The sequence below is a fragment of the Uloborus diversus genome, chromosome 1 (assembly GCF_026930045.1).
Source record: "Uloborus diversus isolate 005 chromosome 1, Udiv.v.3.1, whole genome shotgun sequence".
NCBI lineage: Eukaryota > Metazoa > Arthropoda > Arachnida > Araneae > Uloboridae > Uloborus > Uloborus diversus.
In genome coordinates, this window is record NC_072731.1 from 188,896,185 (window position 1) to 188,916,367 (window position 20,183).

Consider the following 20,183-nt stretch of genomic DNA (forward strand, 5'->3'; position numbering starts at 1 on the left):
GAAACATATTATCAAATCAAAAGTAAAAAAATTTTAGACTTTTATTCAACTTATTAACATAAATACTAACAGTAACTATAAAAAAATATATGGAAATTTACATTTCTTCACTTTTTACAAGTATTTTACAAAAATTACTTTTCTTTTGCTAAAAGACACTTTTTAAGTAAATTTGAAAAAAACTTAAAAATACATTATGTACACACAAATTGTTCTTTAAGCAGGATACCATTCATAAACTTCATCATCTACAACACCATGAGCTGCAAGTTCTGCCAGTATGTTTTCAAAATAATTTGGATCTGGATATCCATGCCCTCTTCTGTTGAAGCCAAATTCAGTTTTATGATGAATTTCATTCCAAGTAACTGTATTTTCCTCTCCAGTTGTTGATGATCTCCCAATTGTAAAAATGAGACGCCTGTTCCAAGCTTTCACCAAAAGACGTAAAACCTTAAAAATGAATTTTTATCACACTACAGATAAGCAAGGACGTTTGGCAAAAATTTCAAACACTAAGAGTAACTTTAAGGAAATGAGTAGGTATTTAAAAAGGAAAAAAAAAAGGTTAGTTTAAACATTTAGTAAATTAATATGACTACAGCTGCAATAAAAAAACATGAAGCTATAAAATAATATCAGTGATGCATAGTTTGTATGAAACTTTTTACACATTTGTAAGCACAAAAGAAATCTTTATTTATGGATTAAAAATTCTTGAAGTTTATCTTTTTACTAATAAACTGAGTGATGTCAATGGATTTTGTCAACATTCATTTTTTAACTTTTTTTCATCAAAACTTGTTGTCAATTATGATTTTCTTGAAAAATGCATTATCTTGTAAAAAAAGATTTTTTTGGCAACTTACTTTTCTACCCATTTCATTGTCAGGGAGATAACAGTGTCTGGGAAAACCTCTTGTAGTATATTTTTTACCTGGATTAGGATGTTCTGGACCCTAGAAAAATGAACAAATGCTTCATTAGTATCATTTCATGCTTGAACTTCTTAAAATTTTAGTTCACAATTCAAAGTAAACGAAGCAAGTTATATAAAAGTTTTCAAGAATTGTTAAATTAGATCTTAATCTTAAAATATAAGTATGTCACCCTTACTGTAGTTTAGCTGTTTCCCTGCACTGCTAGTACAACTGTTGTATTAGTGAAACATCCCTTTTTAACAATCATGATATGCTTAATATGGTATTCTAAGATATTTTTTCTCCTCAGTAGAATAATCATATTGGTTGTAAGTTGTTGGTAGTCCATATGTTGCATATTCTTTCATGTATGAACTGGTTCCACTGGGAGAAATAGAACCACTTTCACTTTAGCTAAGTTATGTAAACATAGGCTTGCCAGACGTCCTGGTTTGACCAGGACAGTCCTGGTTTTCAAACAAAATCCCAGTGTTCCGGCTGGTTTACTTCATGTCCCGGAAAAGATAAATTCTACCAAAATGTCTAAAAATAAATAACTGTGAAGGATTATTTAGGATAATCACTTTATCATTTGTAATATTGACTTGTAAAATTAATACTGTATTAGCTTGTGATGATTTTTACAGCATGGTTAGAACCAAAAAGGATTATAAAAAAGTCCTATAAAATAAAAATCATATTAAAGTTACTGTTCAATTTTTTATTCCTCAAACCAAAGTTGTTTCTAACTAAAAAAAAAAAGAAAATATTTAATATTTATATGTTGAAAGTGAAATGTTGCAATTTTATCTGCTTATGTCACTTTTTACTACCCCTGTTTTAGGTGCATAATTAGTGACCATTTATTCATAGCATTGAGAATAAACTGCCCTATAAAACGCTCTAAAAACCAGCCAGGGGTGTGTACAGATTTGAATGCTAGCAACGCTGGGGGGGGGGGGGGACATTCCAGTTGAACATTTCAGAAATCTGGCAAGCCAATGTAAATACCATCATTGGTTGATTCTAAGGATCATAAATTCGACTAAAAGTAGGCTAAAGTCAAGTATAAAAATGAATTCTAGCAACCAGATATCTTCAATTGTATTTTTGTTATGCTCCCTACTTTTGGAGCTATAAACTAAGTTATCTATAAGGCAGGCAGCAGTTAGTGTTGCAAATTGAAAACCCCAAAAATAGTTTGCAAGATAATCTGACACTAGATTAATTGTGAAATCTAAATGCAAACAATATTTTAAACTAAAAAACAACAATTACATGCTACCACTGTATTATGACAAATACGGTAAAAATTTTGTTCACTGAAATTAAGATTATTTTTCTCTGAAAATATTGGTTTTTTTTTCATTCCCAGCTAATAAATTGTCGTCAGACTTTCTCAAGGCTGCAACATACATTGCTGCGAGGCGCTGTTTCTGTAAAAAACAGTTCAACTCTCTTAGTACAATCACATTAAGTATGAAATCATGGCTAAAAACGAACGCTTTGTACATTAAGTTCAGTTTGCTATCTAATTAACATTGAAAATATGACGTACAATGCCTACACCAAATTGAAAGTCTCAGCTACGACGAACAAAAATCCTCTTTACTTAAAATTTTCGTAGTTGAATACTGTAATTTTCTTTTTTAGATTCATTTTGTTAAGTAGTAGAAGTCCCATTGTGTATTGAGAAGAAAACTAAATATTTTGCATAGAAAGTAAAGCCCCCACATTTGTTTACCTGCGGAAATTTCAATTTACTCAGAGATAAAAGTGTTTATCTCCTATTGTGGATTATAACCTATTGCAAGATTGTTTATTATTATCTTCCTTTTTCAATATTTTCCAAAAAAATTCATTTATAAGAATTAGATTTCTTCCTGAATGTACTAATAGATTACAATGTATGTATTTGTAATAATATTTTTAAAATATAGGTAAGCATTTCTTCATTTTTTCACAGTATAACTCATTTGCGGTTGTTACAAATAGTGGCTAATACCAACAAAATTGGATTTTTGACATTTCATATTAACTGAATTCAACTGTTTATTGATAACATAACAGAGGAAAAAAACACCTATAACATTTTACCTGCGTTCCTGGTCGAATATCATAGATTATACGTATTGTTTCATAATCAGGATAGCCAGGTAGAGAATATGGTAATACGTGGTACACCATACTTCCAGGAGGCTGAATGCCACATTTTTCACCATGAATTTTCTTGCAAGTAGGACACTGTATAAACATATCCTATAGGGGGAAAAAAAACATTTTTAATGGTTTATATGATAGTAACAATAATAATATTAATTTTTTAAGGAATCTCTATATTAAACAAAAAATTTCTTCTATATTTTGTGTATGTGTATGGTTCTACAGTGTTGTTAATAGATTTTATTTCCGGAATAACCTAGTATTGACGTATGTTCTGCAATCATCTTCCTCTCATTCTGAAGCCTCGCGAGCAACAGAAAAAACAGATGAAAATGATAGGGAAGGAATGTTCCAGATTTTGAGGGCCATTAAGCCAATATTTCTACAACTTTTGTTTCATTTTTAAAGCTAGGATATCAATTTCTATACCTGTTGAATTAGCAGCTCTTTCCACATTCCATTGCAAAAGAAAACTTTTTGGAGTATTGCCTTGATATAGATGGAAAGAGGTCTCTTCTTTCAATGGGCAACTCTTATTGAGTCGTCTTGCTTTCTGGACAAAAGTGAGTAGGGTCTGGTGGGGGAAAGTGGTCAATGGGGTAAAGTGGTCATACTTCAAATAAATGACTATAGCTTGGAAATAAATGTTCGAATGAATGTGAAAATTTTATTTTAGGTTCGGTGAGTTAGAAACTACATTTTGAAAACAAAATTTCAAAACTGGCAAAATTTTATTTGGTAAAAAAAAATATTTTGTGTAAACATGAAAATTTTAAAAATCTAAACATTTCTTTTAACTTCTTTGGGAAATTTTGTTTGTTAGAATTATGAACAGATTGATGGCACAGGAAGCTTCCTACATGTCTTAAGATCGCTTACTCATTAGCAGTTAGCTGAATATGTTTTAGATAATTTTTTAGAACAATTTCAGTAAGATGGGGTAAAGTGGTCATAATATAAGCCTTAACGAATATTGTTCTTTTAATATCACTTAATAGTTAAGTATAAGGCTGATATAAATTAAATATTAATTTCACTTAATATGTATTGTTCTTACAGTAAGTAGGGTTAAATATACCAGTATATACGTATGCATACGCATATACTCGTGTAGGCGCGTACATAAACGTATTCACATAAATGCATCAATAAATACGTATATGGGTATCTGCGATATAGGTATTTTTTATCTATGCAGATATACTTTCGACTATACACGTATATACTTGCTTTTACTCGTATGTATACGAACACTTATATACTCAGGTAGACACGTATATACACGTACGTACTCGAGTAGACTTACATACAAGTATACAGGGTGAGTTTAAACTCTTGGGAATTTTTTTAAAAGGTGTAGAGGGGAGGATAAGAAGCAAGAATAATAAGGAACATATGGTCACAAACACAATGCTGACGTACTACATGCACGCAAAGCCAAAGACTGATAGATGCAAAACAGGTTACAAATTTGTTACACTAAGACAATTTTACACAACATTTTAGGTCGTAAGAAAGTTTTAAAGCGATTGAAGAAATCTGAAGCCTGCAGCTGTAATACAGGCTTGTGCAGTTCTGGCTTAGTGTGCATGTAGTGCGTCAGCGACCATAAACTCCTTATTATTCTTTGCATTTTATCCTCTCCTCTCACACTCCTTAGATTTTTGCTCCAGAGCTTGGATTCACTCTGTAGGCATACATGTATATACTCATGTATACATATATGTATTGGTGTATACACGTAAATGTACATATATTGGTCTTTTCAGGTATATAACTGTGTTTACACATATACATACGTATATAATCATGCTTCCATATATACATGTATATACGTGAGTAGATACGTACAAACACGCACTGGATGCATCCACGAATTAACTCGTGTATACACGTATATACATTTATGCACACTTGTGTATGTATCCACATGTGCACCTGTATATATATGCGTATATACGTCTACTATACACGTATATATTCAGGTATGCACGTGTATACTCGAGATACAAGTGCATACATGCATATGATGTTCGTTTATACGCGTATATACACGTAACACGTATATAAACATGACACATATATACTCGTGTAGATATGTCAACACTCCTTTAGGTAATCACGTATACATGCTTATATACTAGTGTATACACGTATATACTTGAGTAGGCACGTGCATACATGTATCTGATGTATACATGTATCTACTCATATATGAACGTATTTACTCATGTTTACACGACACGTATATACTCGTGTATACACACATATATTAGTGCATATACTTGTAACCATAAAAATAACTGAAGTATACAAATATTATGGTTATTTAATATGGTTTTGCATTTATTTTTAACTATGACCACTTTACCCCATGCTATGACCACTTTCCCCCATCCCATGGGGTAAAGTGGTCATAAATACAAAGGGAAAAGAAAGTGTTGTAAAACTAATTTAATCAATATTTTTTTTCTACACTTCAATGTACTGTGTTCTTTAATAATGCAATGTAAAATATCAACAAAAAAAGTTGAAGTGTTTAAATAATTTGTTGTATTTATTATCCACCAAAGTTAAAAACCTACGATTTTATGACCACTTTACCCCACCAGACCCTATTGTTTTTGCAAACACATTTTAAGGATCTTATATTTGTAAGAAGAAAAAAAATAAGGAAAGCTAATTTTTATATGCATTATTCGACTAAATTGGTTTGCACAATCATAACGAATATATTTTAGTACTTTGCATCTCCACTAAAGTAGTGTTTATAAAGATTAAAAAGTTCTGCATTACAAAGGTTTAGTGCAGTAAAAAAGACACAAAGCAAAATAATTAAATTTGTATCAAATATGTTGCTAAAGAAATCATAGATGCTATATGTTTGATCATGTTTTTGAATATATTATATTCAAAAATGTATTTAAAGTATTCAAAATATGCGAAGTATTATTACTTTTGGCTTAGAGTTTTGCATAGCATCCAGACAAGCTTTATGGAACATATGAGAGCATAAAGTCAATTTTACCACAGTAGCATCATCATTGTAGGAAGACCCATTTGAAAGAAGTTCACAGCAAATAATACAGTTCTAGAAAATAGAATCAAATTTTTATCAAAGAAATATGCACAATAAAATTTCAGACAAAATAGCATATTAACAATCGAAACATTAAGAGCACTAATAAGACCAATAAATATCAATAATAGAAAGAACAAAATTCAAATTGCTTGTGAGCACAAATTTTTAAAAATAGATTTGAAAAATAAATGAATAATTAAGACAATTCTTGATTTCTGTGTACTATATTTTTAACAACAGCAGCAAAAGTTTTTTTTACAAGTTTGTTTAATATACTTTTTAAAAAAGAAATTGTAAATGTAAAGCACTCTAAAGACATTTCAAAGTTTTTCAAGGTTTCCAAGACTTGAAAATGAAGCTTTGTATTTCAAGCAGATATCTGGGGTTTTTTAAAGCGTGCAAAGGTACTCCGGGAAGGCTTCAGAAGGGGGAGGGGTGATGAGGGTTAAAACTCTCCACTCAGAGCCCTTGATTTTAACAGTATAACCAATCCTAACATGGAACTTCGAATACATGTAAGGACTTATGACCCCCCCCCCTCAATCCGAGGGAAATTCTAGCTGTGATAGTGTATACTGGGTGTTCCGTTTTAACCTGCAAGACCTTTATTTTTTGCAACCGTTAGTCCTAGATGTATACTTCCAATTGCAAAAATGTTCAAAATGAGATGCACGGTTAAGATATTGAAAATTTGCAGTAAAAATGAAAATGAGTCAAAAAATTCAAAATTTAACTTTTTATACGTGCCTCAAGTCCCCTAACATATTTAGGGAAATAATCTCCATTGAAAAATAATTCCAACACAAAAAGTTTGAAATTAGTATGACCAATATTCACCGAGATATGAAACGCAGCGTTTTATGATTTAAACCACTTTTCACTCGCCGTCAATAAAATTTTTTGGGGGAAAATATAGTGGTAAACAAGTGTTTAAAATTACATGTGTGCATAGAGTGAGCTTTTTCAAATTATTCGAGGTTTTGTAGTATGTTTTTGCGTATCACGGCATAATATTTGCATTTATTTTTGAATAGCAATGAAAAATATAAATACCTTGTTTCTCTTACTTTGACAACCTGTCATTCTTCTGAAAGTGCGATAAGTTCCAATCTCATCTTCTGTATGGTACCTTAAAACTTTAAGCTGGAATAACTCCTTGAGTTTTGGTCACACAAATGTCAAGTTTTTTGTGTTAGCAATAGTTTTCAATGGAGAGTATTTCTCTAAATATTAGTTAGGGGACCTAGGACCTGTATAAAAAGTTAAATTTTGTATTTTGTGCTTCTTTTTTATCTACGCCTCCAGGGTTCATACTCTATTTGGATGAAAAAATTCCATGACTTTTCCAAGACTTTTTCATGACTTCATAAAAATTTTCATGACCTTGTTACATGAAGAGAATAGTAGACTATTTAATATCAAACTTGCCAATTTTTGGCAATGAGCATTAGTAAAACTTCTATGTGAACGCCACTACCTCATTGAAGCACTTACTCATGATTAAAAAAATATCAGTGTACACCTAAAAAACTAAACTATTATTATGTCTTTATCATATAAATTTAAGTAAAGTAAAATACAGTGAAAGCAATGCAATGATAATTAAATGTCTAAAAATTTCTTTTTAAAAAGGGCAGAATGATAATGAATGGGAGAAAAGTTAAATGAGTCATTAATGTTTCAATAAATTTGCTTCAAAAGTTGCATTTTGTTGTCAACAGTGCATTTAATCATCCACATAATTTGACAGTATTTTGGTTCTTTAAAGTAAACCCACATACTTCAGTAAACTTATGTTTCTCTCTCTAAACCAGATATTTATTTAAAAAAAAAATCAGTAGCGAATTAATCTTCTGATTCAAATGTACTTGTTTCAGTGGCGCACCCACGGGGGGAGCTAAGGGGCTTAAGCCCCTCCCAGAAGCATGAAAACAAATCCCCTTGACCAAAGAGAGCCTAAATTTGTGTTTTGAGAGCACTCATTTTCCGATTCCCATCATAATTTCACCAAAGATAACTTTAATTTTTTTCAAAGACTTTAAATTCTAAAAATTTCCGAGGGAGAGCTACTTACCCTCTCTTTCTCCTCTATCTAGTACAAATATAGCCTAAAGTGAGTTTTGGGAACTTTATTTTGGAAGCATTTCCAGTACGGAACTTCCGCATTTCCCTCCTTTGTGTATCATCTCCAAAAGATAACTGCAAAATCTGTTTTAAATCGGAGAACTCCCGAACAGTCCATGCTGTATCCCTTGGTACACCAAAAATAGTTAAAAATTGTCTTTTTAGACCCTATATGTCGAAAATGTTTCTAGGCGAACCCTTGAAACTACCAAACATAGCATGAAAATGTATTTTTTGGGCTTCAATTTCGAAGCATTACCGAGAGTACGCAGCCCCCCGCCCCCATCAATCTCCTAATATCTCAGCAAATAGTCTACATTTGCGTTTCTATACCTTCAATTTGAAAACATTTCTAGGTGAAGCCCCTGAACCCTGACTCTCTTCCCGTAACACCATCAAAGGTAGCCAAAAATGCATTTTTAAAACATAAATTTCAAAAAAATTTCCGTAACCTCATTTTTATGTCACCACAATTTTCTTCAATTTTTAAATAAATTTTGGAATTAAGAAATTTCAATTTAGCAAAGTTCTCGAGGGGGAAAGCCTTCTCATCTTCCCTTAACGCCCCTAAAATTTCATTCTTAAGGCTTCATTTCAGAAATTTTTCGGGGCAGTTCTCACGAAACGCTTAGCTCCGTCTATTCTCTGAAGTCACTAAGAATTCTCTAAAATTAGGTTTTTTCGGGACTTTTAATGTTTCGTAGACTTGTAACTTTTATTTCGGGGAGGGCCTTTTGAAGCTTCATTGATTTTGCCTTTGACTTCACTTATTGGAGCTCCCCAGGATTGTTTCCTGGGAGGGGCTAGAAGTTTCGCGAGGAGCTCCAAATTCTTGCCCCTCCCAGGAAACAATCCTGGGTGCGCTCCTGACTTGTTTACTTATTTGCACATTTTCGAATGCATATAAATTAATAGTGTTCGATTCCTGACATTGAACGTAGCAGTGAGTCGCAAGGATTAGTTTTGCAGGCCGTATGTTAGGCACTACTATTTTAGAATATTAGAATTCCCCTATTTTTGTATTATATTTCCTGACTAAAGATCTTCATTTTCTAAAACTTTCAACAAGTTGAGATAAACTAATGAATTTAGTAATTATATATATAAGTTTTTACGAGTGATGGAAACGAACTCGGATGGAATTGAATTGCGTTTTTTGCGTGGGCGTGGTAAAATCAAAAATGCAAGTTCTCTACTATAGAACATAACATATAAAAAGTGTTTAAAATAACGGTAAATACGAAATGAATGATGTCCAAGCAATAAAATCACATTGGAAAAAGGACGAGCAGCTGCTACTGAAGTGGATGTAATGATATTTCAAAATACAGATTTGTTTTTGGGATAGTTCAATTTTCCAGTTTCAATAGCATTTATATGCGCAATACTATTAAATCACTCTAGATTTCTAATGCTATTTTAGCTACTGTTACTTTCTCTTAGTCCAGGACATTTTTCCATGACTTTTAATAAATTTCTATGAGTTTGAATGAAAATTTCAATTTTCCATGTCTTTTCCAGGTCTGAAATTTGCTTATTTTTTTCCCATGACTTTCCAGGATTTCCATGACCCGTACGAACCCTGCGCCTCAAACTTTCAATATCTTAACTCTGCATCTGATTTTGAACATTTTTGCAACTGAAGTATACGTCTAGGACTAACGGTTGCGAAAATAAAGATCTTGTAGGTTAAAACAGAACACCCTGTATAATACCTGTGCATTATAAAACCACATCTGAAAATACTACTTCACAAAAATGTATGTAATGTTCCTTTGGTTCACATTTTGAGCTTATTAATGTGCAGTATTGTTTTGATCAACATTCTACTGCTACATGCACAAAATCTTGTTTTGAATGCAAAGGATATGAAACAATTCACAACAATTTTTTCTGGTTAACGATCAAATATGTCATACCGCAGGAGTTATTCTGCCATAGAAAGGTAAAGGGCAGTTTCTGCAAAGTTTTCATTTTTTTTCATCTATATACTTCAGCTTTATTGCATTACTTTGCTTATTTGGTTTTCGCTGTAAATGAAGCACACACAAAAAAAAAAAAAAAAAGTCAAATTCAAACATTTTACTATTGTTAGAGGGGAATGCAAAATATGTTTCTTACAACATCTCAAAAATGCATTTTTGCAGATACAGTGAAACCTGTGTAAGTTGACCACTCGTGGTACATAACTTTAGTGGTCAATTTAAACAGGTGGTCAACTTACAGAGGTTGATTTATATGATTAGGGCTGATTCCGTGCCTGAAAACAGCGGTCAACTTAGACAGGTGGTCAACTTTACAAGGGTGATCAACTTCACAGGTTTTACTGTACTGCATATTACCTTTCTACCAGTGTTATGTAGTTAAATGCAAAGTTGCTACAAATTGACCTCATGAAGTACTTTTCACAAATTAGAATTTAAAACATAAGTATGCACAGTTCTTAAAGTACAAAACAAGGAATAAGATCAGAAAAATGACATACTTCATCTCCAAAGGAAAGAACATCTTTCACTACTTCCGTGTATTTGCTTAAAACACTTGCATCATTACTGAATTTATTGAAAGCACCATCTAAAATCATACATATATATAAACAATTGGAAATATATACATATATACAGGATGTTCTGTTTGAACCTGCAAGATCTTTATTTTCGCAACCGTTAGTCCTAGAAGCATACTTGGATTGCAAAAATGTTCAAAATCAGATACAGAGTTAAAATATTGAAAGTTTGAGGCGTAGATAAAAAAGAGTCGCAAAATACAAAATTTAACTTTTTGTACGGGCCTCAGGTCCCCTAACTTATATTTAGGGAAATAATCTCATTAAAAGATACTACTAACACAAAAAATTTGGAATTTGTGGGACCAAAATTCAAGGAGAGTTTCGAGTTTAAAGTTTTAAGGGACCATTTAGAAGGCGAGATTGGAACTTATCGCCCTTTCAGTAGAATGACAGGTCATCAAAGTAAGAAAAACAAGGTATTTATATTTTTCATTGCTATACAAAAATAATTGCGAATGTTATGCCATGATACGCAAAAACACACTACAAAACCTTGAACAATTTTAAAAACCACTCTATGCACACATATAACTTTAAACACTTGTTAACCGCTATATTTCCCTCCAAAAAGGTGTTACTGACTGCGAGTGAAAAATGGTGTAAGTCACAAAACGCTGCGTTTCGTAAGTCGGTGAATATTTATCGTACAACATTTTTTTGAATTTCAAACTTTTTGGGTTGGAATTATTTTTTAATAGTGATTATTTCCCTAAGCATAAGTTAGGGGATCGGGGGCCCGTATAACAAGTTAAATTTTGTCAAATTTTTTACATCTTAACTCTGCATCTGATTGTGAACATTTTTGCAATTGGAAGTATGCATCTAGGACTAACGGTAGCGAAAATAAAGGTCTTGCAGGTTAAAACGGAACACCTTGTGTATGTATATATGTATATATATATATATATTTCACACAAATGTAACAAATAATAGGCTTTTTCAAAAATTCACTTAGTTTTTATTCCATTTAGTTTTTTAGACTAGACAGAAACTTGAACATATATGCTAAAATCCCATACAAATACAAACATTTATTTAGTCTATAATATAACAAAGCACAATATATATAAAATAGAATGAAGAAAATACAGGGTGTTCGAAAAGTCTTTGAAAGTTTAAAAATTCATAGGAAAACAACAAATTGTTGCATGAATGTGCAGTTTACACCATAATACTTCACAAGTTCAAAAGTTTTTTATGACATGGTTTTTTTCTTTTGAAAAAGAAAAAAAAAAAGTGCAAATAAAGTAATCGCTGTATCGTCACAGTAAGAAAGACAAAAGTCGTGTAAGGTGTTTAATCATGTTACAGAAAACAATACCTTTCATTACCAGAGTTCAATGTTTGTACCCTATTTTGCTCAAACCACATCTACACTGTACTCACGTTCATTCCATGACCACAAATGGTCAGTGGTGTTCCCATAGGGTTTACTCTCAAACATTTTTTAGACATATAGCATATACCCTCAAGCTTCATAAATTTTTAATTATTATGACATACTATGTATATGATCACATATACAAATTGTGCATAATGGATTACTGGGAGTATACCCTCAGAAAAATTGATGGGAACATCACTGCAAACAGGACACATTGAACTCTGGTAATGAAAGGTATTGCTTTCTGTTCAAAAAAATGCTTAAACACCTTACACTATGCTTGTTTTTCTTACTGTGACGATGCCATGATTACTTATAATTAAACTTCTTTTTTTCTTTTTATTTTTTTTTCTTTTTATGATGTCATGGTTGCTTTCATATAAATTTTTAAAATGCTTCAAGGACTTTTCGGACACTCTGTATATTTGAAATAAAATTCAAAATGATATCAACCACAACTTAACTATTGCAATCACACCTAAATCATAAACAATGCCCTTCCATTTGCTATTCATTGATTAAACACTTGAGCTACTCTGCTAAAGAAATGTTTTGCCTTTGCTTTTTTTTTTAAAGGTATACTTCCGGGCATGACAAAAAGTATCAAATGATCATAAGAAATTTATTGAGCTTAGAATTAAACAGATCTAACTAAATAATAATAATAATAATAATAATTTAAAAAAAAAAAAAAAAAAACAAGCTGATGTGTGCATCACATGACTTCCTTTTACACTAATTTAATGAAAATAGTGCCTTGGATTTGGAGTAAGAACAGAAACACTTTAAATATTTTCACTCAAAGTTTGTTGCAAAATGAAGCAAAAAAGAAAAAAAAAACATTTTATACAGATTAATTTTCCAAATATTTAATGTCATTCAATGGTTAACTCTCTAAATATCGCCAATAGTGGCCAAATTGAAATCAGATTTAGAAAAAAATTAAATCATGCCAAATTTGTCGCCAACTTGGCGAATTATAACATACCTTGAGTTTACACTGAAATTAACAATGATTTTCCCCCAAAAACAGGGTTGCCACGGAAGTTCAAGAATGAAATTCCCTCTATGAATGATTGAATGACTGAAATGATTTACTCTAGCTGAAATAATCAAAATTGTACTAACAAAAGTGAAACAAATCCCTATAATAAAGAATTATGAAATAACATAAATGCAACATATCTTTTAGACTTTGGCTTGTAAAAAAAATCATGCATCATTTAGCTCCACATATTTCCCTTATTTGTAGCTCTTGAAGCAGGGTTGTCCCCCCCCCCCCCAATATTTCCGATTGCCTTTGCGCATTTTTATATTTAGCCTTTTTTTTAAATTTATTTTTTTAATGCTTTTATTTATCTACTTATTTTTAATTATTATTTTAAAAGAAAAATTCTGTACTCCGCCAATGAAATACAAGCACAAAATAAATAAATAAAGCAAAATAAAATAAACAATTGAAATAAAAAAATAAATAATGAATTTGAATCAATAAACGAATTTAAATAAATAAAAAATTAAAAAATCCCCCCAAGAGTTTTGATAGCGCAGCTTGCACCATAATCCCCCTTTGGGCACCTCTGTCATAAAGTAAAATTTTGAGCAATGATCACAAAACTCTCTGATGTGCAGATTTTTTTTTTTTTAATCCGATTACTTTTATTTTGAAAGTAAGAATAGCATTGAAACACTCATTGAAGATCACTACCAAAATACTAAAAGATTAGCGGTTCTCCTGTAAAAAAGAAACTTCTAAATTTAAAATTGTCTAATGAGCTAAATTTACAGAACAAAACTTTTTAGAAGAAAACAACTTCATTAATTTTATTTAAAGAAATAATATAAAACATGAAAAGATTATTGTAGCTCATTAAGAACTTCCAACCCACACTCGCCTACAAAACAATGTGCTGCATACTCAAAATAGTAATAACTTCAGAATTGCTGACGTAAAAAAGCAGCGTTCAGACAGAGCAGAGCCCGCTAACTAGGATGACTAAATATAGCTTCTGCGCATGTCCGCCAACTGCTATGGCACGCTAATGCCAAAAAAGTTGATAAAAAGAACTTTACTGGGAAGGAGAAAGTCGGAAATACAAAAGGACGAATGGCAGCGGGAAAGATAAGGCGGAAAGAAATTATTCTTGACGTCATATAGCACTGAAGAACGATCGGAAAATAAAACAAAATCCCAACATTTCCAGAAATGTATGTTATTTTTCATTTTCCCTGACATTTCCCTGACCATTTTTGGCCATATTCATTTTTCCTGACAATTCCAGGTTTTCCTGGTGAGTGGCAACCCTGAAAGAGGTGTAAAAGACCTCCCTTTGGAACATCTGAATGCAACCAAAAAGGACGGTACACAACTAGACCCTACTAGGAGTCTACGTACCAAATTTCAACTTTCCAGAACATTCCGTTCTCGAGTTATGCGACATACATGCGCACATACGGACATCACGAGAAAACTCGTTGTAATCACGGGTGCAGAATATGTCCGATCCGGCGATCTAGGATCGGGGGAAATTTGAACATCTGGGGAATTTTGCAGATTCAATTTTTTTTTTAATTTTCTGATTTTTTTTTGCAAGTGTCTTTTGAATGCATTTTCTTTTGCATCACCACTCTTTATATTTTCATTAACTATTTGTTGGATAATAATTTACATTTAATAATAAATATTAGATAGGAGATTTTAATTAAAACTTATGTATGTATTTACTTAATTTACTTTTTAGATACCTAGTTCCTACAAACCCAGCCGTAGGTGGGGTCTGGTCTTTGGGGGACCGGGCCCGTCCCTATGCCGGTCCCAAGCCCGGGTAAATGGGGAGGGTTTTACGATGGTGTAGCATCCACGTATGTAAAACGACCACTCTTTACTTGCGTATGAGCAGATTTGTATCTGCCCAACGGCTATCGAGTGGAACAGTGAGTAGGCAATGGGCACCACCGGAGTCAGGTCCGTACCTGGGTCCACGGTGTCTAGAGTCGTAAGTGGTTTAGTTCTCGTTCCCTTACGGGTAAGGGGGCCCCGGCCGAAAGGTCCGTTCTCTGGAAGCCCTAGATGGCATAGCAGAGCGGGGTTCCCTGTTTCGTACCTAGTTCCTACAAGTCACCAGTTCATTCTATTAAGTTTTAAAGATGCAATTGTTCATTTTCTTTTTTTCAAAATTATCTATAGCTATAGTAATGAATGAATTTTTATCTGAAACATAAAGCATGTTGTAAAATTTTGGGGAAATTTTCATATAGATTGGGGGAAATGTTGGCAGTAAAAACATTTTCCGCACCCCTGGTTGTAATTAACTCGAAGATTATCAAAATGAATATTTTGGGTATCTATATGTTCTTAGGCATATATACAAGTGTGGTCTTGTTGGAAAAAAAAATTCAATATTCATTCGGGAGCAAGCAAAATAGAAATAAAGGTCTATTTTTTAATGATTTTTTTTTGTGAATACAATACTTTCTTTACTACGTAAAAGGAAGTAAAAAGGATCTTTATCATGGAATTTAAAGGTGAAAAATATTAATACAGTCACAAAGTTGAACAACTTAAAATTACTCAAAATTTCATAACTATTCTGCTTTAATAATAATAATTACTAACCAAGCTTTTTCTTCCGACCTTTTGTTTTTTTAAATTCTGGAAGAGGATTTATACCTGGAACAGGTTTAAGTAAATCTTCTGGAGTATCAGGCGGCCATGAATTCATCCAAGGTTTCCCATTAACAAGAGCAGCTGAAATGATTGAATAAGCACATGATCTAAAAAAATTACATCAACTAAACACAGCATAATCATATCTTTTGTTCAGCATGATAATTTGGGTCTAGATAAATTTTGTGAAATTTTGAGAAATAAATGTTTTGTTTTGGATCTCAGTCTGAAATTTTGATGCAATGCAATTAGTTTTGTAAGACTCACAAACAAAATATTCAGGACCACTGTGAGGCTATATCAGCCAAGTCTTGCACCTGGGGCCCTGCTTGGAATTGGAAGTGTAGATTGTCGGGGGAATGTTATGGGATATGGGGTTATCCTTGGCTCTCGGCGGACATCATGAAAATATTGCCAGACTTGGTGGGATCATGATTAAGGAACAGAGAATGCCAAAAATTTAATCAGACTTTTTAAAATAATTTTTGCACAAAAGCCTGAAAAAAAAAAGTTACTTGCAAAATAATAATAGCTGGCAGACCAATGCGAAGCATTCATGCTTGAAATTTGTAGCAGTACTGTAAAAATATTATTTAAAAACGCATGTAAAAACCTTGTTCAACTTGCTGGGTGGAAAATTGCCAAACTCTACACTTACGAACTAATTGAGATAATAAGTTAAAAATGCAATCTTTCATTGTTTTCTGCTTAGTGGGCACATGAAGTATCAAGGTGTTAACTGCATTTTTTAAAGAGTTATTTCATATATTGTTTTTAATGAGATGTTTCATATATTGTTTTCATTACTCAACTGGAAGTAAGAATATACTAATGCAAAAGTTATTAAGATTAAAAATTAAGCAATTAAGATATCAACACCATTGAGACAAGCTCATAATAACTGGGTTAAGCAAAATATTGAACAAAAGTATTTATATTTTTAAAATTGATGAATTTTCCCATTCAAATTACTTTCACCCTTATTGCTTCTCTCTAGATGGCAACTCAGGTCTGCCTTAAAACAGAACAAAAGCACGTTTGCAACTAAGTTTGCAATTCATTGAAAATCCAGTGTATTCATTGTAAAAAACACCCAAAATGTGAATTATTTCTTTATTTATGTCAATAGCATTGAAAATATCAAAAAATGATGTCTTACTTATGAAATTTGTTGAATTATTAAGAAAAAAAGAAAAAAACCTTAAGAAATAACATAAAAAAGGCTTTTTTTTTTAGAACAATTGAATGGAAAAACGATTTGAGATTTGAATTCTTTTCCAAAATGTTAACAAGTAAAAAATTAAAAATTTGTTTTTTTTTATATTTAAACTTTTATGTAGGTTGAATATAAGGCAAACAATAAAGAAGAAAACTAAGACCAAATTATACCCTTTGATTAGGAACTTTTATAAGATGAAAACTTTCAATTACTCTAACAATTAAAAAAACTTTTTCATGAGAGGAGGATAAATTGGCCAAAATAACTTGAACTTTTACAGTATTAATCATAAAATGTGAGCATTCAAAACTGATGGAAAATACACCGCCTAAACAGTGACTCAAACCCTGAACTGTTACGTTAAAAATCTAAACCTCTACTAAGCGACCTATCTGACCTTGTGAGTCTCTAAACCAAATCGTTCGATTAATAGAAAATTCAACTGAATGAGAACTGTAGATTGCACTAAGGAGTCAAAAGAAATTAGTTTCCATATCCATTTTGATATTTTTCAAAAACAAAGCGATTACGAAGATCAGATTGTGACAATCTGAAAAATATTCATTTTTTTAGTAGGTAATAAATTGGTATGTTATCCTTAGCTTTAGTAAATTATTACACATTTATTACATAAAGGTATAATTCATATTTAAAAAAGTAAACTTTGATATACTAAAGGTAAAAGGGGAACCTATTTAAAGAACATCTATATGAAGACTCTCTCTTCAACTCCAAATTTTTAAAGATGAACTCATTAAACTCTTCTTTTTACACTAACATCATCCATTGTTTTGCTCTGATGGGAGCATTATGTTTATGCCACAGGTGTTATACACAAAATGCTTTATTTAAAAAGTCAAAAACAATTCCTGCTGCATTAATTTTTAACGCCTTAGGTGTTGATTGGAAAATGCTGGCTGCAAAAGTGCTACAAAGGCAGACCACTCAAATCAGAACTGGGATCCTGGACAGCTCAGTTGAAAGCCTAACGCTCTGAGCTATCAGGCTCTGCCCCTGCAACAATACAAGTGGAAGACTACAATTTAAATGAACAAATCCATCTTTTCTTTCAAGAGTTTTTTTTTTTTTAAAGTCAAAGTGAAGTTTGCTTATTTTTTTTTTTTCAAAAAGAAGGGGGAAAACCTTTTTATTGATACCTTACGAATGGAGTTTGAGAACGTATTAAGGAAGTTATGGCATTCTCAAAACAAATACAGCTAAGAAATAATATATACAACAGTATAGATTTATTGTTAACCGATTAAAATAATTCTTGTTCAAACACAATAAATCATCCTTTAAAAACAAGAACATACACAATAATATACCATGTGCATTTCCAGAAAATGAAATGGTAAACAATTCATACAAATCTTAAACATAAATAGTGCAAAAGAGCTCCAAGAATTAGTTCATCTTTCAGTAGTCAAATGCATTATTTTCAATAATGCATATAACTACTGAATAATTTCATTAATTTACTACTGAATAATTTCATTAGTTTACTATTGAATAATTTCATAAGAACATAAAAAAATTTGCTTGGTTGAAAAAATGTTATCATCAGTATTAATAGGAGACATATTCAATTTTTCAATTACATCCAAGTTTTTTTTTTTTTTTTTCAAAGAGGAGGTAGATTACAAGTTGCTCTTCAATCCTCAAATATTTCTGATACTCAGAAAACTCGACCACTTCTCCGAACTAGAGAAAGTTGCATCTTATGCATCACCTTTTCCAACCAATTTCATGCATGTTTTAACAGAGTGGTGACAGAAGCTGAGAAAAAAAGTTCCCTGAATTTTTCCTGATTAAGTTCAGATTTCTCTGACTTACTGTCCAACCTGGATTGTATGGAATTGACATACATCTAGTTACGACGAGTCCATCTGAATGAGGGGGAAAAGTAAAAATTTGAATGAGACTTTGCTTAATTTAGAGGCTAACATATATCTGCAAAAGCTGACATCCCTAAAAACTAATAGATGCGTCTATTTTTGCCAGTAAACCGAATGTTTGCCTTTCTATACAATCCGTTGTCAGACAGTACATTACTTATGATAACGATTTCTTCTCTTTCTTCACCTACTTGAAAACCACTGTATGTTTATATGAAACGCAGTATTTGGAATGTGTTAAGCTGTTGATTAAAAGTATATTTAAAAAAAGATGTTTTGTTTTTTTAAATATTGAAGTAGTAATTAAGAAAACAAACACATCCAAGCAAGGGTCATTACAAAAAAAAAAAAAAACTTTATAATAAATTTGTACATCAAAGCCAGAGTAGAGAAAGTCAGAAAATTGCGATTTTAGTTTATTAGTGCATTGTGTGTGGAATTCTATTTTGCACCAAGCCATATTAACATAATTCTTAAAAACAAAAACCTTTATAATTATTTACTGTTAAAAGACAGTATTACAAGAGCATAACTCCCATCCTTTGTATGCACCATGCAAACATTTTCTCTTTGGCCTGTAAAGTAACGATTATGTAACTTACGTTAGTCTGACTCTGAGCTACAGAAATTATCTACATGGAAATATTGTAGGAAATTTAAATCTAATACTCTTTTAACTTCCTGTAACCACTTAACATAAGAATTCTAAGAAATTATTAACATCACTCTCAAAGACATGCCAAATCATGACAAAATTGAAAAGTTTATATTGAAACAGTTTTGAACTAAATTTTTAAACAGTAAAAACTGCTGAAAGAATAACAAGTAAGAGTAAAAGTAATGTAATTATTCTTATGTAAATAATAGACATTTATGTAAAACAAACTGAAACCTTTCGACATCCATTTGTATAAAGCTATTCAAGAACTAATGTTTCAATGAATAAACACAGCATTTAAATTATAAAAATAATAAAAATATCTACTTATGTATGCGAGGTAATTTAACTTCCAATGATTTCATCATTTATAGAAAAAAATCTTAGAACACGTTTGTAACAAGCAACTTTGAAATACAAAAAAAAAAAAAAAAAAAAAAAGCACTTGATTTATTTCCAAATATATATGTTTTAAACTTAGCTTTAAAATAAAGAATTT

At 31.5% G+C, this 20,183-nt stretch overlaps 1 protein-coding gene across 1 annotated transcript in view; it reads right to left on the minus strand.

Annotated features, from left to right (window-relative positions):
• Positions 1–44: 44 nt before the first annotated feature.
• Positions 45–20,183, minus strand: part of LOC129234101 (E3 ubiquitin-protein ligase DTX4-like) — a 60,605-nt gene continuing 40,466 nt past the window's right edge. Inside the window, exons 6-11 of the mRNA XM_054867993.1 lie at positions 15,859–15,990; positions 10,775–10,863; positions 6,040–6,174; positions 3,018–3,179; positions 870–959; positions 45–453 (exon numbers count right to left, since the gene is read on the minus strand). Of these exons, the coding sequence (XP_054723968.1) occupies positions 217–453; positions 870–959; positions 3,018–3,179; positions 6,040–6,174; positions 10,775–10,863; positions 15,859–15,990 (845 nt within the window). The 3' untranslated portion in view covers positions 45–216. The remainder of the gene's footprint in view (positions 454–869; positions 960–3,017; positions 3,180–6,039; positions 6,175–10,774; positions 10,864–15,858; positions 15,991–20,183) is intronic.